At 44.1% G+C, this 27,392-nt stretch overlaps 1 protein-coding gene across 1 annotated transcript; it reads left to right on the top strand.

Annotated features, from left to right (window-relative positions):
- The first annotated feature begins 2,039 nt into the window (after positions 1–2,039).
- Positions 2,040–13,899, top strand: DBR1 (debranching RNA lariats 1). Its single transcript, XM_084752847.1, has 8 exons — positions 2,040–2,379; positions 3,231–3,355; positions 4,987–5,067; positions 5,872–5,957; positions 7,762–7,986; positions 11,022–11,102; positions 11,489–11,634; positions 13,025–13,899. The coding sequence occupies exons 1-8, from the start codon at positions 2,183–2,185 to the stop codon at positions 13,713–13,715; spliced, it is 1,632 nt and encodes a 543-aa protein (XP_084608973.1). The 5' UTR covers positions 2,040–2,182; the 3' UTR covers positions 13,716–13,899.
- Positions 13,900–27,392: the final 13,493 nt, after the last annotated feature.

Raw genomic sequence — 27,392 nt, 5'->3', positions numbered from 1 at the left:
TTGCAAAATAACTTAGGACCAACATAAAAAGCAGAAGATAAATCTCCTGTGGAAACAGACTGTTGGCTCCTGTTTTGGTTGTCGGTAGTGGCTTCCCATGTTTACACTCTTACTGGTGTGTCTGAGGCTACCTCAGCCAAGAATTTACCAAAGCCATAGCCTTGGTGCCGGTCAGTGGCTCTTTCGCACGTAAGTGCTGACTGCTGGCCTTGCCTGGAGAAAGAGTTCTCACAACAGCAAACCTCACCACCCTCTTCTCCTTTAGACGTTCACAGCTCCTGACCCCCAAGGTGGCGTCCTAACTTATTTGGAGATCTACCCAGTAGACAGTGATCCACCCAGCAGGCAGTGCCTGTCTGTCTTCCTTCTATTTAGTCTTTGACATTATTCCAGAGTCTTTCAATTATCTCCCTAGTCTGCTTACATGTCTTGCTTTCTTTAGAATTGATTTTGGTGTTCTTTGTTCCTAGGACTTTGTCTGATCTTTTAAAAAAATGAGCAGCCAGCCAGCATGGTTGCATACACCTTTAATCTGGGCAACTTGCAGAGGCAAGCTGATTTCTGAGAGGTCCAGGCTAGTCAGGTCTACATAGTTTCAGGCCAGCCAGGGATACATAGAAAGACCCTGTCTCAACAAAACAAACAAGGTGGGAGAGGTGGCCTTTAATCCCAGCACTTGGGAGACAGGCAGGTGGATCTCTGCGAGTTTAAGGCCAGCCTGATCTACAAAGTGAGTCCAGGACAGCCAAGGCTACACAGAGAAAAGCAAAAACACAAAAAAACGAAAAAAAAAAAAAAAAAAAACCAAAACAGTAGACACAAGAAGAAAAAAAGCGGTGATAGATTTATAAATCTCTGTATAACCTTGATTAGATTGTCTTTTCTTTCTTTTTTAAAGACAGTTTCTTTGTTTTTGTTGTTGTTTCCTTTTTTGGTTTTATGAGAGAAGGATTTCTCCATGTAACAGCCCTGGCTGTCCTGGAATTTACTTGAGATCAGGCTGGCCTCAAACTCATGGAGATTTGCATGCTTCTGCCTCCAGAGTGCTGAGATTGAATGGGTGTGCCATCACTGCCCAGCCTAAATTGCCTTTACTTGATTGTTTTTCAGATGTTTAAATGTTTGTCTGTATCATGTTAATTATAATTTTCTGTTCTTGACTTCTGGCCTCCTTCTTTGCCATTCATTGTTCATTGACTAGCTGCCACCATTTCGCTCCAGAAATTGTGTTGATTTCTTTGCTTTGTTTTTCAAGACAGGGTTTCTCTGTGTAGCCCTGGCTGCACGCCCGAGAGACGCAGGCAGAGGAGAGAGGAGAAGGCTGCATGTTTTGGAGGATCGCACATGGGTTTGGGCAGAGACCAGCTTACAGCCAGACCAGCGTGCAGGCCAGAGACACCAGGGGATCCGTCTTGTGGAACAGACGCCGGAAGGTTTACTCGTTTCCTTTTAATCCCCTTTTCCTTCTTGTATAGGATTATTGGATGTATAATAAAGTCTAATTGTTAAGAAACAGAGCCAACATCCTGATTAAAGGCGTGAGCCACTGCGTTCGGGCATTTAATTCATTCTTCTCCTTCTTCTTCTTCTTCGTTTATTTGAGACAGGGTTTCTCTGTGTAGCCTTGGCTGTCCTGGACTCGCTTTGTAGATCAGGCTGGCCTCGAATTCACAGCAATCCTCTTGCCTCTGCCTCACCAGTGCTGGGATTAAAGGCGTGCGCCACCACGCCCAGCCTTAATCCATTTTTTTTTTCTTAATTCATTCTTAAGGTGATTTTCTTTGCTGGCTAACCCTGAGAGGTTTGCTCTAGGAAATTGCTCAATCGCTCCTGCTTACTTGCTTACCTTAACCTTCCTAGATTAAATTCCTATTTTTGGAGACCTTATTTCCTTTTCTAGTTTTAAACTACAAGACGCGTCAGATAGCTAGAGATCAGTCTCACAAAAACAGAAGTCTATTAGACAAGTTGAAAGTTTCTTCCTGGTGTTGGCCCGGCCCGGCCCCGCTCCCTCTCTCGCGAGACTTGGAAGCCGGAAATTACATAAAGAGTCTAAACTCTCCGCGGCTCTGTTGATATTGGCGGGAGCTGGGTGGGTGGCGCGTCTGGTGTTCTCTGCTGTTCGGCCCGGGCTGCAGGTGGTCGAGGGCAGTGCGGTGGAGTTCCGCTGCCTGTCATCACGATGCGGGTGGCCGTGGCCGGCTGCTGCCATGGCGAGCTGGACAAGATCTACGAGACCCTGGCGCTGGCGGAGCGGCGCGGCCCGGGACCGGTGGATCTCCTCCTGTGCTGCGGCGACTTCCAGGCGGTGCGCAACGAGGCCGACCTGCGCTGCATGGCGGTGCCGCCCAAGTACCGCCACATGCAGACCTTCTACAGGTAAAGGGCGCGCGGCCGGGCCTCGGCGTCCTCGGGGTGCACGCTGGCCGCCTGCGGGGACGACCGCCGGGTGAGGGTCTAGTTCCTCCGGCCCCCGACCTTGTGTCTGTAGGACCCGGCGCTTAAGAAATGTTCCTGTCCTTTCAGTACGCAACTGTCTTCTTCCCAGGGATCGGGATGACGGCTACAGCTCTAGGATTAGTTAACTTAATCCAGTTTTTACTGGACCTGCTGCTGTGTGCCAGTGTGGGCTGTAGAAGCCCAGACTTATACCCGAGCACTTCACAAAGTTCTTGACTCCAGTGTATACTAGCTCGAAGCTCAAGAATTCATTGATTCTTAAGGACATGGATGGATGGATGGATGGATACTAGGGGGCCGTTTGTCTGTTTTTAAGCCGGGCTTTTCTTCTTCTTCTTCTTCTTCTTCTTCTTCTTCTTCTTCTCCTCCTCCTCCTCCTCCTCCTCCTCCTCCTCCTTCTCCTCTTCTTCTTTTTCTTCTTCCTCCTCCTCCTTCTTCTTATCCTGCTTTTTCTTCTTCTTCTTCTTCTTCTTCTTCTTCTTCTTCTTCTTCTTCTTCTTCTTCTTCTTCTTCTTCTTCCCCCTCTCCCTCCCCTCCTCCTCCTCCTCCTCCTTCTCCTCTTCTTCTTTTTCTTCTTCCTCCTCCTCCTTCTTCTTATCCTGCTTTTTTCTTCTTCTTTTCTTCTTCTTCTTCTTCTTCTTCTTCTTCTTCTTCTTCTTCTTCTTCCCCCTCTCCCTCCTCCTCCTCCTCCTCCTCCTCCTCCTCCTTATCCTGTTGCTGTTTCTGCGGTGGCTAGTTTGGTTCCTGACAGTTTTACCGTTATGTTGTAGATATTACTCTGGAGAGAAAAAGGCCCCAGTTCTCACAATCTTCATTGGAGGAAACCACGAAGCCTCGAACCATTTGCAAGAATTACCCTATGGTGGCTGGGTAGCACCAAATATTTACTATTTAGGTATGTGTTTATGTACACTTGTCAGAATTTGTACCAGTTGGGCAGCATCTGGAAGACATGTGATGTTGGGGAATGCCATTAACTTAAGTAATCATGAGAATTGAGTTAAAGTAGTTAATTATTACATGGCCAGTCACGAACATCCATCCATCCTTCTTGTAATGGTTTAAATAATATGATTACAAAAATTTTATTTATAGTCTCTATTTCGTCTTATTGAATTAAACGTTATAATGGAAAATGCTAAACATACATGAAGATACCGAGTACTAGAATACATTTCTCTACTTGTTAGCTTCAACAACTATTACTCTGTTGTACTCTATACTTATTTATTTGGTTGGTTGGTTGGTTGGTTGGTTGGTTTTTCGAGACAGGGTTTCTCTGTGTAGCTTTGGCTATCCTGGACTCGCTTTGTAGATCAGGCTGCCCTCGAACTCACAGAGATCCATCTGCCTCTGCCTCCCGAGTGCAGGATGCTACCACACCCAGCTCTCACTATCTTTTGCCTTGTTGGTACTCTTATTTCTCTGCATATCTGAGTTACCAGCTCTACAAATTACTTGCTCAGGGAGAATCCAGATATTTGGTGTTCAGGACTCTGTCTCTTAGACTCTAATGGGTTGTCTTTTCTTTGTTTGTTTGTTTGTTTCTTTCTCTATGTAATTTATTGTAGAAAATGAAAGATTGTCCGCACGCCTTTAGTCCCAGCACTCGGGAGGCAGAGGCAGGTGGATCACTGTGAGTTCGAGGCCAGCCTGGTCTACAGAGTGAGTCCAGGACAGCCAAGGCTACACAGAGACCCTGTCTCGAAAAACAAACAAACAAAAGATTGTCTTGTAGCTTTGCCTGCATTCTGGATTTAGCTGATTGGATTCCTTATGATATCATTTAAAATGTTCATTTTATTCTCTACGTTTTCCATCTTTGAAAGTTTGCAGTCCTTTCATCATCTCTTTACTTAAGTGATCGTTTCTAGAATAATTTTCAGGCTTCTCTACTGATGAAATCACAACTTTGAGAACTTTGTTTCTCTATTTTGTTACTGATTTGTCATCTTTCGATGGTCGCCATATTACGAAAAGATGGATTTGGTCTGGGCATGGGGGCACATGGCAGATCTCTAGGAGTTTGAGGCCATCACGGTCTACATAGTCAAATCCAGGTTACCCAGAGCTACGTAGTGAGACCTGTCTCAAACAAAAAGAAAAGAGGAAATTGTCAGATGAGTCAAAAATGAAATATGGAAACTACAGGTTCTCCAGACATTATACCTTTTAACTTGATTCCTACTCTGTGAGTCCATTACAGAGGACATTTTCCTTCCTCTCTCCAATTCCTGCCACGTACTGCCTGTGCATTCAGCCAGGTACCATAGTACACCTGTTTGTTTTTAACACCCTACCTCATTCATCCTTTTAGAATCCACTTGGTTTCTTGGCTGATTGGCTCCAGGCCTTCTCCGCCCTGTGTATTATCAGCACATTAATGATGTTGGCAGAGTAACCTTATTATGACAAATAGTTCCAAATACTCTGAGGACTGCATAGAATTCCAGGCTTCTAAAAGGTTTATTCTCTCAGTAGATTCCTTTTGCCTATAACACTTTAATGAATTGTATAATTTTTCAGGTTTAGCTGGCGTTGTGAAATACCGAGGTGTAAGGATTGGTGGGATCTCTGGCATCTTCAAATCTCATGACTATCGAAAAGGTACTGTTGTGAGGGAGTCACTTCTGTGTTTTAGAGCTTGTGCGCCCTTGAGTAAAGTAAGCAAAATTTGTAGTTTGACTTCTTCATCAGATTTCTTCTGTAAATTATATTTAAAATTTTTATTATAAGTATTTTGTGCACAGAAAAAAGTAGGTATTATATATTATATCTATGTCTCTATGATCTAGTTTTATCCATTCAGTATTGGCCAATTTTGATTTTGATTTTCAACACAACATTGTAGGTACAGTGGGAGTTCATTGGCCTGTCATATTCCTCTTCTTCCCCTTCCAACAGCCAGGGAACCACTGTTTCCAACTTGCTGTTTACCATTCACTTGCTTATTTCATGTCACTACTGAATACACAGGAGCATCAGTGTGTTGAGTAGTGTGTTTTACACTTTGAATACATGCATCTCGTTGCATGCATCTTTTTTGCAGCTGTCTTCTTTGTTTAACATGGTTTAGAAATCCATGTCTTTACTTGTTATGTGCAATCTGTTCATTTGTTAGATATACCATAGTTACCTTTCACTCCACTGTATCTAAATGATTTTCAGTTACAGCAGTGGCTTAGATTCATATAGATTTCGCACATTTCAGGAATTCAATTGGCAACTAAAAAGTACATATTTAACTGTTAACTGAAAGCCCTGTTTCCTCACCACCCCACCCCGCTCTGCTCTCTCACTTTGGCATGGACTCCAAAGACAGGCTTTTTGTTATATGGTTCATGTGAATGTAAATTTGGAACCACTTTTGGAAAGACAATAGTAATATAGATTATTTCTTTTCAATTTAAGGTCATTTTGAATGCCCCCCTTACAATTCATCTACCATAAGGAGTATATATCATGTGAGAAATATAGAGGTCTACAAATTAAAACAGGTATGTGAAAAGTATATAACAGTAGACTTGACATAAATTTAATTTTGTACCAAAATGTGTTTGGTCATATTAGTTTACAATATTTGAAAATAGTAGTTCAGTATTTCTAAAATTCAGTTTGAACAGTTTTTAGGAGTTTCACAGTTGAACAGATTTTAATTTTTTAATGGTTAAAGGCTTATTTTGACGAACGGTTGTAATTTAATTAATGGTTTCACATACTTAGGTTAAGGATAAAGAGTATTTGCTGAAATAAAATGATTTTTAAAGAAGATTTATTTATTTATTGTATACAAGTGCTTTATCTGCAGAAGAGGGCATCATATCACATTATAGATGGTTGTGAGCCACCATGTGGTTGCTGGGAATTGAACTCAGGACCTCTGAAAGATCAGGCAGCGCTCTTAACCACTGAGCCATCTTTTCAGCCCACAAAATGATATTTTTTAATTAATATTTTAGCAAGTGTGATGGTACACACCTGTCTAATGTGATCCCTCAGCAGGCTGAGGCAAAAAGATTATAAGTTTGAGTTTAGCCTGGCTGGAAAGCAGAATCTTATCTCAGAAGAAAAAAAAAGAGAAAAAACAAGATTTTATATTACTAAGTTTTAGGATTAGATTAAAAATTAACTAAATAATAGTATTAAATAGAAAACGACCAATGGGAAAGATGATAGAGGATACGGGAAATTGTGGGGATGGTATCAAAACCCTGACTTACTCAGGAATGTGGGAAACTCAAGTTTTTGAGAACCCACTGCAAGGCTGACACTGGGCTGAGTGGTTTTCACACATGGTGTCTCATATGATCTCACTCAGGTTCGGTGAGGCAGCTCTCACTCTGCTTTCCTTGTTTAACCATACGAGCTTAGGTCTAGTCAGTAAAGGAACCTGCCCAGGACCTCCCTGTAGTCTGTGGTAGAGCCTGCCTCAGCACTTGTCAGCTGGTCCCTGGAGCTGCAGTGGGTAGTGTTGGCACAGGCTTTTCCTATGAGCCGGTAGTACTGTTGTTTTGGATGCCTTACTAATCCACATCCTGCTTAATCCCCTAAGACCCAACAGGATACTTTGTAACCTGAGCTCTCACCCTTCTTCAGCACTCAGTGTCCATCCGGGGACTATTATATCTGAGCTACATTATATGTTGGCTTAAATAGTTATTGTTTCAATTTCGTCTCCCGAGTACTTGTTTCCTATTGTGTGATAGTGCTAAAGAATAAGTAAGGTGCAGAGCATATCTTGTATTTTCCCCATAAGCAACTTTAGATATTAACTTCTATAGCTGAGGGAGCATTTAGTTGGCACTGTGTGACTAGCTTAGGGAGAATGTGGTGGTGGTCTAGGAGTCGGTAGCCAAGGCTGCTGTCAGGCACTCTGCCACACGCCTCCACGCCCGTCTCCTAGCCTTTTCCTGTTAGGTGTTTGGGTTTACTGTTTTTCTAGATCTTCAAAATTATAATTTCTTTACTGGGAAAAAGGAACTGTGGTTATTATACATTTTAGGAATCTGGCGTGGCAGGCCTCAGCAGATTGTCAGGTTAATGAAAGTGTTTCTGTTGCCCTGCCTTGCTACAGAAACCAGGAGCATGTCTCAGGCACAGAGGAAGCTGCTTCTCTTTGTCTAGGTTAACAGGGAGCTTAGTGTTTTTATTATTTCCATAAAGTGTTGTTAGGATGACTCAACAGGGAAAGCGACTTCATCAGTCTACAAGAGCGGCCGGGTACATGGTGGCGGAGACAAGGGAGGGGCTGGTCTTGCTTAGTCTATTTTTAAGAATTGTTTTTCTCTTCTGTTCTTCAAGTTAAAGCAGCCTATAGATATATTCTTATCTCATGATTGGCCAAGAAGTATATATCATTATGGAAATAAGAAGCAGCTTCTTAAGACCAAATCTTTTTTCCGCCAAGAAGTGGAGAATAACACGCTAGGGAGTCCTGCTGCCTCGGAGCTGCTGGAGTACCTGAAGCCCACGTACTGGTTTTCTGCACACCTGCACGTAAAATTTGCCGCCTTGATGCAGCATCAGGTACGATAGAAAACACTGCCGTTGGTCATTGAACATCCATGAACTAGGCACCATGGGTGCAGTGGTAAAACAGGAGACAGAAATGCAGTTCACTTCTTAGGACTTACTCACTCAGTACTCAGTGTGGGGAAGGAATGAGCAAAGCCATTACAGAACAGAGTGAGAGCGGTGGGAAAGGGCTGAGGTGCTGGAGGATGCCTGAGCCAGACTGTGGTGGGATGAGGCGGGTCTAGCTTTGGGGACGGAAAGTTTGCAAAGGACTGCACGGCTGAGCTGAATTGAGGTGCCAGGAGGAACCAGAGTCTATGAGTGTTTTAGCAGAGGGACCAGCATGTTGGAAGACTTAAAGGTCTGAGAGCACAGTGCACTTGGGGTACAAGCTCCTGTCCATGAGGTACAGACAGGATGCAGTTGGGACAGAATCAGAACTCTTCTGGCCAGAGCTATGGTCACTTACTCCTTCTACAGTAAGTCCGTATTGGAAAGGGCCTTAGAAATAGTTCAAATAAAACTGTTTTAGCTGTGAGTTTGAGGCCAGCCTGGTCTGCAGAGTGAGCCCAGGACAGCCAAAGCTACACAGATAAACCCTGTCTTGGAAAAAAAAAAAAACGAACCAAAACTATTTCAGGAACATTATACCTGTACAGCAGAGAAGGGATTAGTCCAGCAGCTTGGGGAAGCACTGCATGGCACATCTGCTCTAGAAGGACAGTGCCCGCTGGGCCATTGGACCCCTTCGCAGGTCTCCAGAGGCTTGCAGAACTCTCCAGCTGTTAGCTCTTCGTTTTCTAGATGGTTTTCCTATGGGATACGTCATGAGAAAGCATGAGTTTGGGGTTAGAACTCCAGAAGGTGATGACAAAGTTGGAGACTGATGGAGCCAGGTGTTTGTTCTCGAAAGAGTAATTGGTTTGTTTGTGTGTGGGTTGGGGGATGTGAAATCAGAGGCAGAGTGCTGCTTAGCAAAGAGGAGCTTCTAACCTAAGGCAAAGAACACAGAACAATGCAGAGTCTAGAGAGATTTTGGAGTAATAAGAATTGGGGAGCGGGAGTGAGTACAGGATGGCTACCAAAGGGTTTTTTTTGGGGGGGGGAGGGTGGCAGGGGTGGGGAATGGCTCGGGAAAGCATTTAGAAAATGCGGGGTTAAAGTTGGAGATTTCTTGATGTCTTATATAGACTTTCTGAGAGGCTCCCAAAGCCTTTCCTGCTGTGGTGTTACAGAAGGGCGGAAGTGACCTTCGTATTGTCTGTGGTCACTCAATGCTTGTGCCCGCTAGGTTTACCTGTACACGACTCACCTTCCCACATCTGCTGCTTGCTTTGACTTCTTAAGGGCTCATGGCACTCTTGAGTCTTGTTTTGTTTTTTTATAAGACAGTGGGGGTCTCACTGTGTAGACCAGGCTGGCTTTGAACCCAGATCTCGCCACCTGTGCCTTCTGAGTGCTGGGGTGAGAGCTTTGCGCCTCCACACCAGCCAACTCCTGAGCTTTACTGAACTGTCTGTCTGATCTGCTGCTTTCCTCAGCTCCGTCTTCCGCTGTCATCCTCAGGAGCACGTATCTGTGTATCCCCGATAGCTTGAATCCTTTTAATTGGCTCATCAGGCTCCTTTAACTGTGTGACCTGCCAACCCTTTCACCACACCAAAATCCGCCTTTTCTCCAAACTGTCTTGTTGCCAAGATCTCCCGTAATCTCTGTCTCACTTTGTCACCACCACTGTAATACTTGATCCTCAAGCATGGCGAGCTGTGTGTGCCGCTGTGTCCTTTCCCTACATGTCCCTTCCTGTTTTCACTGTAGGCAAACCCATGTGGCATTTTCTTTCCTTTTTCTTTTTTTCTTTTTCAAGACAGGGTTTCTCTTGTAGTCTTGGCTGTCCTGGACTCCCTTTGTAGCCCAGGCTGGCATAGAACTCATCTAGATTCTCCTGCCTCTGCCTCCTGAGTGCTGGGATTAAAGGCGTGCGCCACCACGCCCGGCTCTGTTTCCAGCCATTTTTTTTCCTGCTGCTTCTTAATACCTTCATCCTGTGGTTTCTCCTGTTCCCTTTTGTTGATTCACTTTTGAAAAAAAAATTTTTTTATAGGGGTATAATTTAAATATCAAGATTAATACATTTTAAAAAATTAACACATCTTATATAATTTAGTAATTTTAAGTAGTAAATGTCTAGAATTGTTTGAATACCATAGTCCAGACCTCTTTTTTATTTTTTTATTTTTTTGAGACAGGGCTTCTCCATGTAGTCTTGGCTGGCCTCTAACGCACAGAGATCCACCTTTAATCCCTCTGAAGTGCTGGGATTAAAGGCGTGCGCCACTGTCTGGCTCACAGATTAGTTTTACACCGTGTCCATCACACCTCAGAATCTTTTTTTCCTATTTGTAAGCAACTTTGCACCCTTAGTGGTAGACAACCACTGATTTGAGTTGTGTTTCTTGGAATAATTCATGTAAAAAGAATCATGAAATACAAGGGGTTTTTGTTGTTGTTGTTGAAATACAAGTTTTTAGCAACTAGTTTCTTTTGTTTGTTTCTGTAAGTCACTCATATAACACATGTCAGTGTCTGACATCATCATCATCACCAGTGTTTGTTTTGAATTTTGGAGGAGATGGCAGCCCAACGTGGTTAATGTTCTGCATCCCATTGCACAGTGGATGTAGACCTTTCCCCTTTCCCTTTTCTCTTTGTTTGTTTCTTCTTTGTGTAGCAGTCATTCTTTTGGCACAGAATTGGGAGCACATGTGAGAAGGGTTATTTCGGGGGGTGGGGGGTGGGGGTGGGGCGGGGCTGGAGAGATGGCCCAGGGGCTGCTCTTCCAGAGGTCCTAAGTTCAATTCCCAGAAGCCACATGGCTCTTAACCATCTATAATGAGATCTGCTGCCCTCTTCTGGCCTGAAAGTGTACATGCAGACAGAATACTGTATACATAATAAATAAATCTTTTTAAAAATGTTCTTTCTATTCAATGTATAAATTACCTGTGATGTTGTGTCATTCCTAACTCATAGTTTGTATCATCTAGGCCACAGATAAAGAACAAACAGGCAAAGCAACTAAGTTTTTAGCTTTGGACAAGTGCTTACCACACAGAGACTTTCTTCAGGTAAGAAGAAAATGAGTCATTTTACAAAAGTTTTGCTCTTCCAGTACTTTTGTTTGTTTTATTTTGTTTTTTTCCAGACAGGCTTTCTTTGTGAGGCCTTGACTGTCCTGGAAGTCACTCTGTAGGCCAGGCTGGTCTTGAACTCAGAAATTCTCCTGCCTCTGCCTGCTGGCGTTAAATCTTCCAGTGATTTTTAAAGAAATAGTTTGTTTTTTTTCTGAATTTATTTGTGCTATATAGAATTTATGTTTTCTGAGAATTCTTTGCTGTTGCTTATGTTAACATTTTAAAATTAAATTGATTTAAAACTGTAAGACTGAAAAAGAAAACTTGTAAGACTGTTAAACATAAATGAATTGCCTAACATTTCTGATGTCGCCCTGTAGGTGTTAGAAATAGAGCATGACCCCAGTGCTCCCGACTACCTGGAGTATGACATTGAATGGCTTACTGTTCTCAGGGCCACTGCTGACCTCACTAATGTGACCGGGGGCCTGTGGAATATGCCAGAAGACAATGGTCTGCACACAAGGTAGTCTCTGTTTAGCACCTGCCTTCTGCACTGCGTGTACAGTGTTGTCTTTGGTTTGTGTTGCGTGCTGGACCCTGAGGAGTTGGCTTCAGTCAGCAGAAAGAGGGAGGGAGCGAGGGGACAGTGGTTTGGGTTCTGAGCATTTGGCCTCATAGCAAAGCAAGTGCCTGCTTAATGATCTGACACATTTGTGAGGTGTAGTGACTGCCTGACTGAGGAGCCTACACCCTCTAGCCCTGGCAAGCATTGGCCATGAGACAGACCCCAACTTTGTACTCAAGGTTGACTGACTATTACATTAGAGAAAACTAGCCAGGCGTGGTGATGCACACCTTTAATCCCAACACTTGGAAGGCAGAGGCAGGTGGATCTCTGTGAATTCGAGACCAGCCTGCTCTACAGAGCGAGTCCAGGATAGCCAAGGCTACACAGAGAAACTGTCTGAAAAAATAAAAACAAAAACAAAAGTCAGTGGAGAAAACTAGTTTTTTTATCCAAAGCTAACAGAAGAAGGGGCCTGTTAAGCATCAACCCAAGTAAGTTTGTGAATGTACATATGCTTCAGGATAGCGTATAGTGAAGATTTAGTGTACACACACACACACACACACACACACACACACACACACACACACACAAATATTTGTTTTGTGGGATGAGTACTTTCGTATTTAATTTCTAAAGACTCTTTGCTAAGTTATACTTTTATCATGTGGGTTTTTAATTTTCATTTTGCCTGCGTGAATGTCTATGCATCGTGTGCATGTCTGGCACCTATGAAGGCCAGAAGAGGGAGTCAGATCCTTGGAATTGGAGTTACAAATGGCTGTGAGCCACCATGAGGATGCTGGGAATTGAACCAGGATGCGCTGGGAGAGTAGCCAGTGTTTTTAACCACTGAGCCATCTCTGCAGCTCTTATGTAGATTTTTTTTTAAAGATGTATTTATTTTATCTATATGTGTGCTCTGTCTTCATGCACACCAGAAGAGATTCAGATTCGATTACAGATGGTTGGGAGCCACCATGTGGTTGCTGGGAATTGAACTCAGAACCTCTGGAAGAGCTGCCAGTGAACTGCTTGGCCATCCCTCCAGCCCCCCTCATGTAGAATTTTAAAAGTTTCTTTTTGCTTTGTTTTGTTTTTCAAGACAAGGTTTCTCTGTGTAGCCTTGTCTGTCCTGGAGCTCACTCTGTAGACCAGGCTGGCCTCGAACTCAACAGAGATCCGCCTGCCTCTGCCTCCCGAGTGCTAGGATTAAAGACGTGCACCACCACCACCCGACTAAAGTTTCTTTTTTAATCCTTACATCTGGAGTCCACACTTAGGTTTTATTACTTACTGTTTGAAGGTGATCACATGTATAAGCCAATTGCTCTGATCGTTACAGATGGGATTATAGTGCAACTGAAGAAGCTATGAAGGAAGTAATGGAAAAATTGAACCATGACCCCAAAGTCCCCTGTAACTTCAGTGTGACAGCTTCCTGTTATGATCCTAGTAAGCCGCAGGCGCAGGTGCCGCTGCTTCACAGGATCAGCCCGCAGACGACCGAGTTTTGTGCCCAGCTTGGCATCACAGACATTAACGTCCTGCTGCAGAAGGCCAAGGAAGATCATCTGTGTGGTGAACATGAGCAGCAGGGCGATCTGGGGACTGACGATTCTGGAGAAGACCGGAGTGAGTACAACACAGACACATCTGCCCTGTCCTCCATTAATCCAGATGAAATAATGTTGGATGAAGAAGAGGACGACGAAGAAGCTCTAAGTGCTCAGAGTGACGTGAACACACGTTCTATAGAACCTTCTTCTGACCAAGCCTCTGACTTCTCTGCAAGCTTCTCGGACATCAGGAACTTGCCAGGCTCCATGTTTGTGTCTTCTGATGACGCATCCCATTCTCCCGCTAGTGGGGAGGGGAGACCTGGTGACACCCCGGAGTCTGGGGACGAAAAGGACTTGGCTGAGTTTCCACTGAAGAGACTGAGCAATGAACATGAACCTGAACAGAGAAAGAAAATTAAGAGGAGGAATCAAGCCATCTACGCTGCAGCAGATGCTGAGGATGAGGATGAGTAGGATGGGGCACTTGTCACGGGGATGTAGGATGTCATTGATTTCAAGACCCTGTTTTTAGGGTTAGATTTATGAATGGACTTTGTAATAATGAAATGATGGAATTTTGGCTATATATCAGCTTTGTTTTTAGGTGTATGTTTGTATTTTTCAGATATAAACTAATTAAAATTTATATGAAATTTGATAGATGGGCATTTTTGGTTTTTTGTTTTGAGACAGGGCTTCTCTGTAACAGCTCTAGCTGTCCTGGAACTTGTTCTGTTGACCAGGCTGGCCTCGAACTCACAGAGAGCCACCTGCCTCTTGACTCCCCAGTGCTGTGATTAAAGGCATGCGCCACCATCACCCAGCCCTTGATGGCCATTTTTTAAGATATTTGCTACATATGAACTTTGAGAAACACTCTTCTCTAAGATGGGACTATAGGGCTGCAGAGATGGCTCAGAGGTTGAGAGCACTGGCTGCTCCTCCAAAGGTCCACAGTTCAATTCCCAGCAACCACATGGCGGCTCAGGACCATCTGTAATGAGATCTGGTGCCCTCTTATGGCGGCTGGCAGGTGTTAATAAAAAAAAAAAAAGATGGGACTATAAAGATTTTTGTAAAATTTCATTTTGTTTTGTTTTGGTTTTTTTTTTGAGACAGGGTTTCTCTGTATAATAGCCCTGGCTACCCTAGACTCACTTCGTAGACCAGGCTGACCTCCAACTCACAGCGATCTGCCTGCCTCTGCCTCCCAAGTGTTGAAATTAAAGGCATGCATCACCACCACCTGGCTTATAAATGTTTTGATGCATAGAATGCCGCTTAATTGCTGAAACTAATATCCTGTTGGCTCTTGTATATTATATTTTAGCTGACTTTTATGTAACTTTGGTAGCTATATGCAAATGTAGTTTAGTATCAATTACCAACAAGACTGTCTGAATGCTGTCCCTCCTGTTGTGGATAGATTCAAGGCAGTAAAGCATTTTCAAGGACCCATGTGGAACAGCCACACCGCTGTTGGCTCTAGTTACACGACCTGGGCTACCTGGGCGAGGAGGACTCAGGGTTCCCAGGCTCCCATTCTCAGCACCCCGCTAGTCCAGATCCAGCACGAGTTCAGCGACGGCCTCAGGTGGCTGGCATCCGTCTCCTCAGCATTTGTGTTCTTAAACCTTTGAGGCTCTTGTTTCCTTCCATTTTTGTTTTCATTTAAACACAATCTTTTATTTACATAGGGTAGTTGAAACTGAACTTTTGCCCCACTCACTTGAGTTCCACAGGTTCAGATGGAGCTTTTCCCAGAAAAGTCTTTTAACAAGGAAAAGAACACACATGGCTGAGGCAATTCGCAGAGTATTCTCTCTCACAGCAACAAGTCTTAAAGCAGAAAGTGGTTACATGGAACACAAATGCTAGGGTTAATAAGTGTTAATTCTTAAAAGCAAACAATGCTTTAGCTTCCTCAAGAAAGGATGCAAATACAGGCTGTGCCTAGTGTCCCAGACCTTTAATCCCAAGACTCAGGAGATAGGTAGGCAGATCCCTAAAATAAACCTACAAAGTGAGTTCTAGGCCACCCAGGGCTATGTAGAGAGACACTGTCTCAAGAATAAGTAAATAAATCTTCCTTTTACAAAGAAAGATGCAAAAATATTCTTACTGTCATACTGGAGGTTTTGGTACTAAAGAGATTCCTCCCCTGCTTCACTTCACAGACTACCTACTGTGAAACTGAATTCTGGAGCAACTAATCCCTGAATAAACCTGCCTTTTACTTTTTAATTCGGTTCAGTTGGATTTACTGCAGCGGCAACAAGAGGCCATTCACTGTAAAAGTTTTGTAGAATTATGGCTGGAATTTCTTAGGAGCAATTTTTAAATTTGTTATTATTTTTATTTTTATTTTTGGTTTTTCGAGACATGGTTTCTCTGTGTAGCCGTGGCTGTCCTGGACTTGCTTTGTAAACCAGGCTGGCCTCGAAGTCACAGCAATCCACCTGCCTCTCCCTCCTGAGTGCTGGGATTAAAGGCATGCGCCACCAGGCCCGGCTCTTTTATTATTATTTTTTTTAAGGTTTATTTATTATGTATACAACATCCTGTCTGCATGTGTGCCTGCTCGTCAGAAGAGGGCACCAGATTTCAGTATACATGGTTGTGAGCCACCTTGTGGTTTCTGGGAGTTGAACTCGGGACCTCTGCAAGAGCAGGCGGCGCTCTTAACCTCTGAGCCATCTCTCCAGCCCAGAAATAATTTATTGATGCCAACTGTGGTTGAAATGGAGTAAAGACATTTCTATAAAAGAAAGGTATCAAGGGGCTGGAGAGGTGGCTTAGAGGTTGAGAGCACTAGCTGCTCTTTCAGAGGTCTTGAGTTCAATTCCCAAATGACCATGTGGTGGCTCACAACCATCTATAATGAGATCTGGTGCCCTCTTCTGGCCTGCAGGCATACATGCAGGCAGAGCACTGATATACAATAAATAATTTATCATTATTTTTTTTAAAGAGAAAGGTATCAAAAAGTGATTCCCATAAAGTATCTGGTGCCTTTGTAACCTGAATGACAGCTTGTGGCGCCTGTTACCAAGACCAGTGGACAGAGACAAGTTGAATCTTTTAGTTATGTTTTATTTGGGTGGTGAGCAATCTAAGACCACGGTGAGTTCCCACCCTAGGAGGGTGTATCTCACCTCCAGCGAGCAGGCTACATAAGCAGGGAGCAAACGCTCAGGACTTAGCCTTCCACCTGTGCTCAGCCCCATCCCTGAGATTCACGGTGCTGGTGCTTCCTTATTATCTACACTTCTCCCTCCTTATTGTCTCTTGGGACACCTGTGTTTGGACACTCCCAAGGACACTTGAGTGGGTTAGTGTCTGCAGGTGGTACCCTTCGTTCTCCCGGGTGCCACCTGGGCTCGGGGCTTAACACCATCATCACGTGTGCCTCGTAAGCTGTTTATGATGTGTACAGCAGATTTCTTTCTGTAATGAGTACATGTCCTGTAGCATAATAGCCAAGTCCCAGGAGGAAACCACCTAGCTTTCCAAGCCGGATAACCTCTCATGGGATGTAAACTGGTCCAAAAGATAGACAAAGAATCACAAGTGCAACACTGATGCCAAATCTAAAAGAGTATAAAAAAGAAACATCAGTCTCACAAAATGACAAGTCTTGTGGCTGGAGAGATGGGTCAGCAGTTAAGAGCACTGGCTGCTCTTTTAGAGCACCTGGGTTTGATTCCCAGCAGCCTCATGATGGCTCACAACTGTCTGTAATTCCAGTTCCAGGGAATCTAATACCCTCTTCTGGTCCCCTGGGGTATCATTCACACACATGGCACACACATACGTGCAAATACATGGATAGGTATATACATAAAACAATAAAAAAATTAAAGCCTGGGCTGGAGAGATGGCTCAGTGGTTAAGAGCATTGACTGCTGTTCCAGAGATCCTGAGTTCAATTCCCAGCAACCACATGGTGGCTCACAATCATTATAATGTGATCTAATGCATACTGTATACATAATAAATAAATCTTTAAAAAAAATTAAAGCCTGACAGTACCTTTAAAGATGATTTAACATGATCATACAGTGGAGGAAGAGGACAAAATGATTTTCATAGATGAGGAACATGACAAAAAAATTGAGTCTGGTTGCTGATAGTGTAAAAATTGAAACAAATTAATGCCTACCATCTAGTTTACTGTAGAAATAGTAAGCATTTATCAAAGCCGAGGGACAAGACAAGGACACCTACCACCTCCACTGCTGTCTGCATTGTCTTGGAAAGAGCCAAGCAAAGCAGGCAAAAGAACACGCTGGTGGCAATCGATGGCAACGAAGGGATCTGCATGGTAGTTTGGGTAGAAAACACAAGATCCAGACTAAAGTCAATATGAGCATTACTATACCCAAGAAAAGTAAGATAAGTTGACGTGGGTTGGGGAATGTAGCTTAGCAGAACACTTGCCTGACATGTACAGTGCTGAAGGGAGGGGGCCTGGGGACTTAGGGCTGGGGTGATGTAGTCCCTAGTATATCATACACTGAGCATGGTGGGGTACACCACGAGAATCAGGAATTCTGGGATACATGAGACCTTACCTCAAATAAAATGATGATGATGATGATGATGATGATGATGTTAATGATGATGTACAAATCAGTATCAATAATAAAGATAAGAAATAACAAGAAAAATCCAAAAGTTATAGCGAGGAAGGAAAACCTAGAAATACAACTTGCTCAAGGTCTTTGCAGCGTGTGTGGTCATGTGTCTAGGGATAAAGATGTCATCACTCTAAACAGATGAAAGTATATACAGTTTAAATTATATCATTAGGTTATTATTATTATTATTATTATTATTATTATTATTATTATTGGTTTTTGAGACAGGGTTTCTCTGTGTAGCCTTGACTATCCTGGACTTGCTTTGTAGACCAGGCTGGCTTCGAACTCACAGCGATCCGTCTTCCTCTGCCTCCCAAGTGCTGTGATTAAAGGCATGTGCCACCACCGCCCGGTTAGACTACAGTTCTTGATGCTCTATATTATTAAAATGTCACATTTAATTGTAGAAAATATTCTCGTTTTATAAACAAATTGTTTTTAGTTTTGTCACCAAGCCATTTTAAAATACTGCATGAAGGGGCTGGAGAGGTGGCTCAGTGGTCATGAGCACTTGCTGTTCTTGCAAAGGTCCACGGTTTGATTCCCAGCACCCACATGGATCAACTCCCTCTTCGCCTCCAAGGGTGTCAGGCTCACATGTGGTACACATACACACATACATACACACATACACGCAGGCAAAACTTTTGTTTTTGTTTTCAAGACAAGGTTTCTCTGTGTAGCTTTGGCTGTCCTGGACTCCCTTTGTAGACCAGGCTGGCCTCGAACTCACAGAGATCTGCCTTGACCCCCATTTTACCCTGCTTACAAGATATGCAGGGATAAAGATCAAGCAGAGATTAAGGGAATGTCCAGTCAATGACTGGCCCAACTTGAGACCCACTCCATGAGAGAGAGCCAGTCTCCTTAGAGCTGCAATTAACGGCTTGTGCCACTGCGCCTGGCTTAGACAAAACTCCTACACATAAAATAAAAGTCAATAAATCTTGAAAGCAATTTTTAAAAATTCTGCACGAATGTTTCTAAGAGGCTAGCAACCACAACTGAGGACTCTAGGTAAACAGAGCAAGGTAAATTCCATCTAACCATTTGTGTGTGTGTGTGTGTGTGTGTGTGTGTGTGTGTGTGTGTGTGTGTGTGTGTGTGTGTGTGTGTGTGTGTGTGTGTAGCCCAGGCTGGCCTTGAATTTGAAATCTTCTACCTTAGCCTCCCAAGCGCTGTGCTCCCCAGGATGTGCCACGTAAATTCTCCATCACTGAGTAACAAATCCCTGCGAGGGGGAGGAAATGGGTGGGGTTAGGGTAGAGGAGTTGGAGGCGTGGGGATGGGCAGACTGACTATGGGACACAATGGCTTCACAGAAAAGCTCAGCAGGAAGACTGTCAAAGTCAAAGCCCCTGTCAAAAAGCAGCAGCTGGGGGTTTTGTGCAGGTCACCTGTCCTTCCACGAGGGGGAGCTACTGCGTACCTTCCAACCTTTGCTTCTGTTTGTGTTCTGCTCTGAAATCTGTAATGGTCTTTCTGCTCTCATAAGCATGGAGAGGGAGTGCAGAGAGAATTGAGGGTGGAGACCAGATATGGGGAGAGCAAGGGTGGGAGAACTGGGGGCCTTGCAGAGAGAAGAGAAACCACGGGTGGGGAATCTCTGAGACAAGCTGGGGACCCACAACGAGGTAGGCTCCTGGGAGGATGTGACTCTAGCTTAGACTTTTAGTAGTAGGGGGGTCATAGAGGCTGAAGAGGCAGGACTCCTAGTGGAGCGAGGGAAACACCAAGTCACCCATAAAAACCTTGACCCCAAAGTTACCCTGCTTACAAGATATGCAGGGATAAAGATAGAGCAGAGATTAAGGGAATGTCCAGTCAACGACTGGTCCAACTTGGCACCCACTCCGCGAGAGCCGATCCCTGTCACTACTAACGACACTCTGCTATACTTGCAGATGGAGCCTAGCGTAGCTGTCCTCTGAGAGGCTCCACCCAGCAGTGGATGGAAACAGATGCTGAGACTCACAGACAAACATTGGGGGAAGTACGGGGGCGGGGGGGGGTCTTATGGAAGAGTGGGGCAAAGACAGAAGGACCCAGAGGGGACAGGAGCTCCGCAAGAAGAGCAACGGAGCCAACCAACCTGGGCCCAGGAGAGATTGTAGAGACTGAAGCCCCAACCGAGGACCTAGGCCCCTGCACAGATGTGGCTGATGGACAGTTTGGGGAGTGGGGGCTCTCGCGCTCTCTGGCATGGCCTCTGTCGTCTGCTTTTTGATCATTTCCCCCCAGGCAGGGCTGCCTTGCCAGGTTTCAGAGGAAGAGGACTTGCTCAGTCCTGATGCGACTTGATGTGCTGGGGTGGGTTGGTAGGGAGGGCTCCCCTTTTCTGAGGAGTAGGGGAGGGGTGGATAAAGGGAAGAAGAAAGGAGGGTGGAACTGGGAGGAGAGACGGAGGCGCTACAGTTGGCATGTAAAATGAATAAATAAACAAGCAAATAAATATTTAAAACCATTTAAAAAAAACATAGAAAACCCAAGCCTCTGGCTCCTTCTCTCCGCCCCCTTTCTTTCTTTCTTTCTTTCTTTCTTTTTTCTTTCTTTCTCCTTTATTTCTTTTTGAACTTCTATGCCTCGGCTGCCCTTGACGGAGTCTGGTGACAGATGGCCAGCCTGCGTATGGAATCCCTTAAGCCTGAGAAGCAGGAAATCCATACACTCTTGCCACTGCCGCACTTCCCCCTCAACCCCCTGCTTGACAATATGTCACAGGGATGACTCTATGTCCATCTATGAAAATCTCCTTTGTTCTTTGTTTCTCATGGGACTTTGTTTTATTTATCCTTAAATTTAAGGATTTATTTTTATGACCTGGAGACATGGTTCAGCAGCTAAGATTGCTTGCTGCTCTTGTAGAGCACTGAGAAATCTTGGAAAGAATTTTAACTTTTTTCTAAATTGTGTGTGTGTGTGTGTGTGTGTGTGTGTGAATGTGCATGTAATGCAGGTGCCCAAGGAAGCCAGAATTGTCAGCTGCCCACCTGGAATTGTTGTTATGGGCAGTTGTGGGCTGTCTGATATGGGTTATGGGAACTGAACTTGGGTCCTCTTCAGGAACAGCACACTCTTAACCATCTCTTCAGGACCATATTTGCTGCTGTTGTTGTTGTTGTTGTTGTTGTTGTTGTTGTTGTTGTTGTTGTTTTTCAAGACAGGGTTTCTCTGTGTAGCCCTGGATGTCCTGTAACTTGCTTGGTAGACCAGGCTGGCCTTGAACCCATAGAGGTCTGCCTGCCTCTGCCTTTGAAGCTCTGGTATCAAAGTAATGTGTGTGTGTGTGTGTGTGTGTGTGTGTGTGTGTGTGTGTGTGTGTATCATATATAACATCATATTTTGATAATATGCTCTCTGAAATAGTTATATGTAGCTAACTAAAAGCTGTATTACTGGGATTGAGGATTTAGCTCACCTGCCTAGCAAGGGCAAGACCCTAGGTTCTGTTCTCAGCTCCAAAAGGGAATGGGGGAAGGGAACATGAGAGCCACAGACAATCAAGGTGTTCCCTCTAAGCGGTCAGTGTAACAAATACACAAACAACAGACTTATTCAAACTCAAAGAGAAAACACTATGTGAGAATCAGACTGTGAGGCTGTCTTGCCCAGGACCCACAGCTTCCTCAGTCTGTCTGGTTCCAGGGGACAAAGAGACACAGAGAAAGTAGACCGATCATGACCATCAGAATAGACACAGCCAGGACTACCTGTGAGAGAGGGGACAATGGTAGAGGATAGAGAAACCATAGTGAGAACATCAGGAGCCGGAGCACAGAGGAAAACAGCGAGAACAGCAGGTCTATAAAGAGAGTGAGCCGCTGGGGACAGGGAAGGCTGTGGGCCTGAGGGATTTAGGGGAAGGGAGGAGGTGAGAAGGGCCAGGATGCTAATGCGGACTTTGACATGTGTAACAGGTACACGCGACACAGCGAGGTTCTCTTACAAATGCACTCTGTCACCGAGAACCATCTCAGAGCCCAGTCTCAGCCTAGTACTTGGGGGCTTTTGAGACATGCGTTTCTCAGACTTACAGGGAGGTGAAAAGGGGTCAGGGTGCGGAATGAGCCCCAGATACCAGCGTCTCAGTCTTCCACAACAACGGTGTTTTGGTTGGAGAAAGGAGGCATCTACCCCACACAACCCCCACCCCCACCCCCACCCCCACCCCCACCCCCACCACACTCTGCCAAATTTATGCCTAGAGATGTTGGAAAAGTGGGACAGAAGGGAAAAATGAAAGGACAAAGTGGCTGTACCACTCCCGAAAGTCACTTACTGCTTGTCGACCCTGGTTGGTTGTCAAGTTCTCTGGAGTAGGCAGGGACTGTTCTAAATGGGAGAGCAGAGTGGCTGCGCTGGGTGTGTGGTGAATCCTGTTCATTGATGATTTTTGGCAGCAGGCAGGCAGGCAAGCAAGCAGGCAGCTGTGGCATCTGGAGGTGCCCAAACTCCTGAGAGGACCTAGAAAATGACAGAGGTAGAATATCCCGTGAACACTCACACACTTTAGGCCACATTACACACAGAAAAGTCACAGAATAATATGGCTACCAATAGCAAGCTTTCCTTTTCTCTCTATTTTAGTATTTTGCTTACTGATAGAAATGACTTTTTGACATTTGTTATGGGCAGTGGATGTGAGTATGTAATATATCCCCCCAATTTATTGCCATTTGCCATTCTTCCTTTTCTAGCATTTTTTGAATAATCAAAATTTCCTTACTATTCGTCCTTCATATCCTCATCTGGCTATGAGTGGTGTTGTGTGGTCTTGGTGGATTCTCTAGGGATCGCAGTTACATTTTAAAATTATAGCCATATAGTTTCTTTTCAGGTAATACTACTTCTCACAAGAATGCTCCAGGGGTACATCTCCTCTGTGACCCTGTGGAACTTTATTTAGCTTAATCAGACATTCTCCCCCCCCCCCCCCCCGCCTTTTTTCTTTCTTTTGACTCAACGTCTCAGTGTGTAAGCCACGTTGGCCTAAAAATTCCCAATATTATGTGTGCTTCTGGCTCCCCAGTACTGGGATTACAGGCACGCCACCACCTCACCCTGCATATTTTACTTTTATATATATTATAAACTCTACGTTATATTGTGCTGACTGTATTTAAATAGAAAATTGCATTGTAGAGTTTTTAGAGGCTTTAAACAATATATGTATTTACTCAACGGTTAACGATTCTGCTGTTTGCATTCCCTTATCTGTCTCTATGTTTTCCTGGTACAATTATTCCTTGGCTCAAAGGACCTAACTCATAACATTTCTTATAGTGGAAGTGAATTGATGATAAACTCAGCATTTGTAGATTGAAAAGTAACCTTTATTTGGTCTTTTTTTCCCCCCTTCTTTTCTTTCTTTATTTCTTCTTCTTCTTTTTTAAAAGGAGATGTAGAGCTGGGCCTGGTGGTGCATGCCTTTAATCCTAGCACTTCGGAGACAGAGTCAGGCAGATCTCTGTGAGTTTGAGGCCAGCCCGGTCTATAGAGTGAGTCCAGGACAGCCAAGATAACACAGAGAAACCCTGTCTTGAAACCCCTCCCCCCCCAAAAAAATAAATAAAGATGTTGATTTTAGCTGGTATCTAGTACCTTAAAATGTTGCATTACTAATAATCTTTTTTTGATAAAAATTTGTATATTTGTTTCTTTGCATGAAATACACATTTCCCCTCTGATTGCATATTTATTTATTTATTTAAGGTCAGGGTCTCTCTACATAGCCCAGGCTGTCTTGGACCTCACTCTGTAGACCAGGCTGGCCTCAAACTTAGAGATATCCACTTGCCTCTGCCTATCAAGTGCTGGGGTATCTTCTTTCTTTCTTTGTTAAATTTTTGTAGATAGAAGAAACGTTGACAGTGTTAGGGTCACAGTAAAATTGAGAGGAAAGCACAAAGATTTCCCTTGTACACAGGCATATCTTTCTCCATTATAGCAAACCTCCTCCCCCCCACTCCCCGCAAGACTCAGAAAACATGGTGGAAAATAGGATAAAAAGATTCTAAGGAAGAGGACTGGGGTAAACCAGTGCTCTCCAGTCCTGACAGGTCACAGAAACTCATAGCAGTTATGGTTGCCTGCACAAGACCTGTAGGAGATCAAGCCAGCCAACAGTCCAGCATGATTTGAAGAAGATCATGTGAGACTCCGCCCCTAGCTGAGGAGAGCGCTTGACAGTTGATAGCTGCTCAGGGAAGGGAGAGATTGTTTTCTTTAAGGGTATGGTCCCTGGTAAATCACTGTGCTCCAGGTGATGGTCCCACCCCCACACATATAGAGACAACACTAATTGAACTCAGTAGAGTTCAATTAAAAAAAAAAGAGAGAGAGACAGGAAGCTGGGAAGGTGACTGTATGTGTGGAGGGGGAAGCAGAGGAAGTTGGAGGCATTAGCAGAGGAGTAATAGGATCCAAATACATGCATCTTATGATAAGCTGGTGTGATAAGCAAAATTAGCAGAATGGCTCTCGTGGCACATGCTGAGACCAGGTATGAACTCAACACCCTAACTCCCACCAACCAATTCTCTTAAAAAAAAAAAAAAGATATAGTAACAATGATCCCTTCCCAGAGTGATGCTCTGCTATGATTGACAGGTCTATATATATACCTCATTGTCACCTGTCTTTATTAGTGTTTACACTTTACGGTACGTGCTAGGGATTCAGACAAATGAACACTGATCTGTATCCAACAGTATAGCATCATGTGGAATAATTTCTCTAATCTAAAAATCCCCCAAGCCCTGACTGCTGATCTCTTCACTCTCTCTGGAGTTCTGTCTTTTCCAGAATACCAGACAATTAGAACTATACGGGGTGAAAAAAAAAAAACCAAAAACCCAACCCGTATTCAGGTTGTTATATTGACGTAAGCATTCAGCTCCCATGGGTGTCTATCAAGGGCCATGATCAGTAGTAGATCATGAGTCACTGCCAGCTGCCTTCCAATTTGGCTGTTCCATTTGCAGACCCAGGAACATGCTCATTTACCCTTCCGTGTTGCCAGTGCTCTGCAATTTGGCCATTCTAAGGGCCATGCCGGGGAATCAGATTATCAGAATTATTATTATTATTATTATTATCATCAGATTATTCGTGTAGGAACGACCTCACCGCTGATGTCCTGCTACTCTCCCACACTTTCTCACGCTCAGACACTTCGTGTTTCCGCTTCTCCCAGGTCCCCTCTCTCATCTCTGCTCTCCCTAGATGAGCTGCGAGTTCTCGGGGGCTGCCGGTCGGTCACCATTCGCTTGTATCTGGAATCTAAGGGGATACCCGCCACCTAGTTTTGTTGCAATCATTGCCGGTGGCAGTTTGATTTTGAAGCTTAGTTATTTCTGCCTCTTGTATGCTGACTTAAAATATCATCTTGGGATCTTTCAAGTGAAATGTACACACGTGTCCCTTCCTTCGCTTACTGTGGACCAGTGCCTTTTTGCTAACAGTTTGTGCTCTTTGCTCCCAGATTCTTTCAATCCTTCCCTTCTGGAATCTTCTGCTCCCCTGCTGTTTACTTCCCTTTCTCGTTCTCCTCCATCTCCTCCACCACTTTTCTTCCTTTTTCTTTTTAAAAACACATTTCTGACAAGAATATGTTCCATCCAGTCATAGTTTTTAAAAACCTGTTTTTTAACTCTTCATTCATTTCTCCTTAGTCTAAGGACAGGCAAGTCTTCAGTATGGCTTCTGCCTTCAGCCGCCATTGTCACCTGGGTAGGGTGGCAAATGCTAAGACCAGGTACGAACTCAACAGCCCAGCTCTCACCAACCAAGCATGGCCTCACGTCTTCTGCCTCTGACTGTTCAAACTGTCAGAGACAGAGATCAACACTAAGACCTTGAGCTGCTAATGTTTATTGAGGAAACCAAATGCTTTCTTAAGCGCCAAGGTCGGTTAGCTACTTTAGGTCTCTTTTGTTAGTTATTTGTTCTTCAGAGAACTTGTCCAATGGTTGATAGGCATGTGGGTAGGTAGGAAGGTAAATGGCAGATTGATGGATAGATGGACATTTGTAGATAAATTATTGTGATAGATAAATAAATAGATACAGATGATAGATAAGAGGAGATCAGATACATAAGAAAATCAAGAGCACACACGCCTTTAATCCCAGCACTTGGGAGACAGAGGCAGGTGGATCTCTGTGAGTTTGAGGCCAGCCTGGTCTACAGAGAGATTCAGGACAGCCAGGACTAGAGAAACCCTGTCTCAAAAAAAAAAAAAGAAAAAAGAAAAAAGAAAAGAAAAGAAAAAGAAAAAAGAAAGAAAGAAAGAAAAGAAAAGAAAATCAAGAAGTCCCACAAACATGCTGCCTGCAAGCTTGAAAACAAAGAATACTTGTATGAAATTCAGATAAGTAAAATGGCCCCAGAAGTTTTGGGTAGGGGAGACTAGCGGAGGCTGAAATTTCTGAGTCAGTCTGAATGTTCTGATGTCCAGTGGCAGAAGAACGTGGGTATCCTAGCTCAAGGAGGGAGGGAGAGCAGATTTGCTCTGCAACCTTCTGTTTTGCTCAGGCCTTCAGCCCATTGGGTGATGTCCACGTGTTGACAAGGGTAGACTGAACAGGGGATAAACATGTTTTTGTTTTGATCCCAAGTGTGAGATGGGGAAAGGAGCAGGATGTTTATCCACTTTGATGTGAGAGAGCAGGATGTTTATCCACTTAGAAGTCTAACCACTTCCTGGGAGAGCTTGGTGGTTGCCAGCTGAAAAACACCCTTGAACAGACTGAGAGGCTATATATATGAGCCCCAAAAGAGGGGGCTGGGCATTTTTTTGGGACTTGGTATTGTTTGGCTGTTCATCCCAGCACTTCCAGATGCTCTAAGAGAGAACCACTCCAGGGAAAGCTTCAAGGCTTTGGGTTCTGGCTGAGGCTCCGGGTTCCGGTTGCTCCAGGTTCCAGCAGCAACTTTGGTGGAATTGCTGGTATGCTGAAATCCTGCTGACTATGCCAGGAGAATTGTTCCTAGGAACTGACACTTAGAAGGTTTCATTCTTGTTTTCCTTAATCTTCTTTCCCTCTTATTTAGGCTAGTCGGGTTGTAAGGGAGGTATGCTAGTTTAATAAGTTCATAATAAAGCATAATTGTTAAGGATAATTGAGCCTACAGTAGACCTTTACTGAGTCTACTGATTCAAATGCTGATTTCTTCAGGAAACACCCCCTCCCCCCCAGGAACACACATAAATGATGCTTACCAGCTCTCCAAGCTCTGCTCAGCCTAGTTAATTTGGTACATAAGATAAACTGTCATGCATGGGTGCATCCTCAGAAGAAATTTCCAGGTCTGTGTGTGAGCCCTCCCTCACTCCCGCAAAGCCTCAAAAGCAGCATCGTTGTGTGGAGCGTGTGAACCATGCTCGCTTCGTAAGCATGGAATCTCATGGGGTGCAGAGTTTGCCCATTACCTTATGGTGATGGAATTACAGGAGTGGACCTGTGACTGTGGGACCCCCCCTGGTGTTTATAGCAAACTACTCCAA

Source organism: Acomys minous (genome assembly GCF_964271855.1).
Source record: "Acomys minous genome assembly, chromosome: 13".
Classification (NCBI taxonomy): domain Eukaryota; kingdom Metazoa; phylum Chordata; class Mammalia; order Rodentia; family Muridae; genus Acomys; species Acomys minous.
This window is presented reverse-complemented; position numbering and strand designations above follow the sequence as displayed.

Bases quoted from the DNA above. Each gene is read 5' to 3' on its own strand.
- DBR1 (XM_084752847.1), top strand. From the start codon at position 2,183: ATGCGGGTGGCCGTGGCCGGCTGCTGCCATGGCGAGCTGGACAAGATC. The intron at 5,068-5,871 runs GTACTGTTGTGA...TTTCAATTTAAG, and splicing joins ATCTCATGACTATCGAAAAG to GTCATTTTGAATGCCCCCCT. The intron at 5,958-7,761 runs GTATGTGAAAAG...CTGTTCTTCAAG, and splicing joins AGGTCTACAAATTAAAACAG to TTAAAGCAGCCTATAGATAT.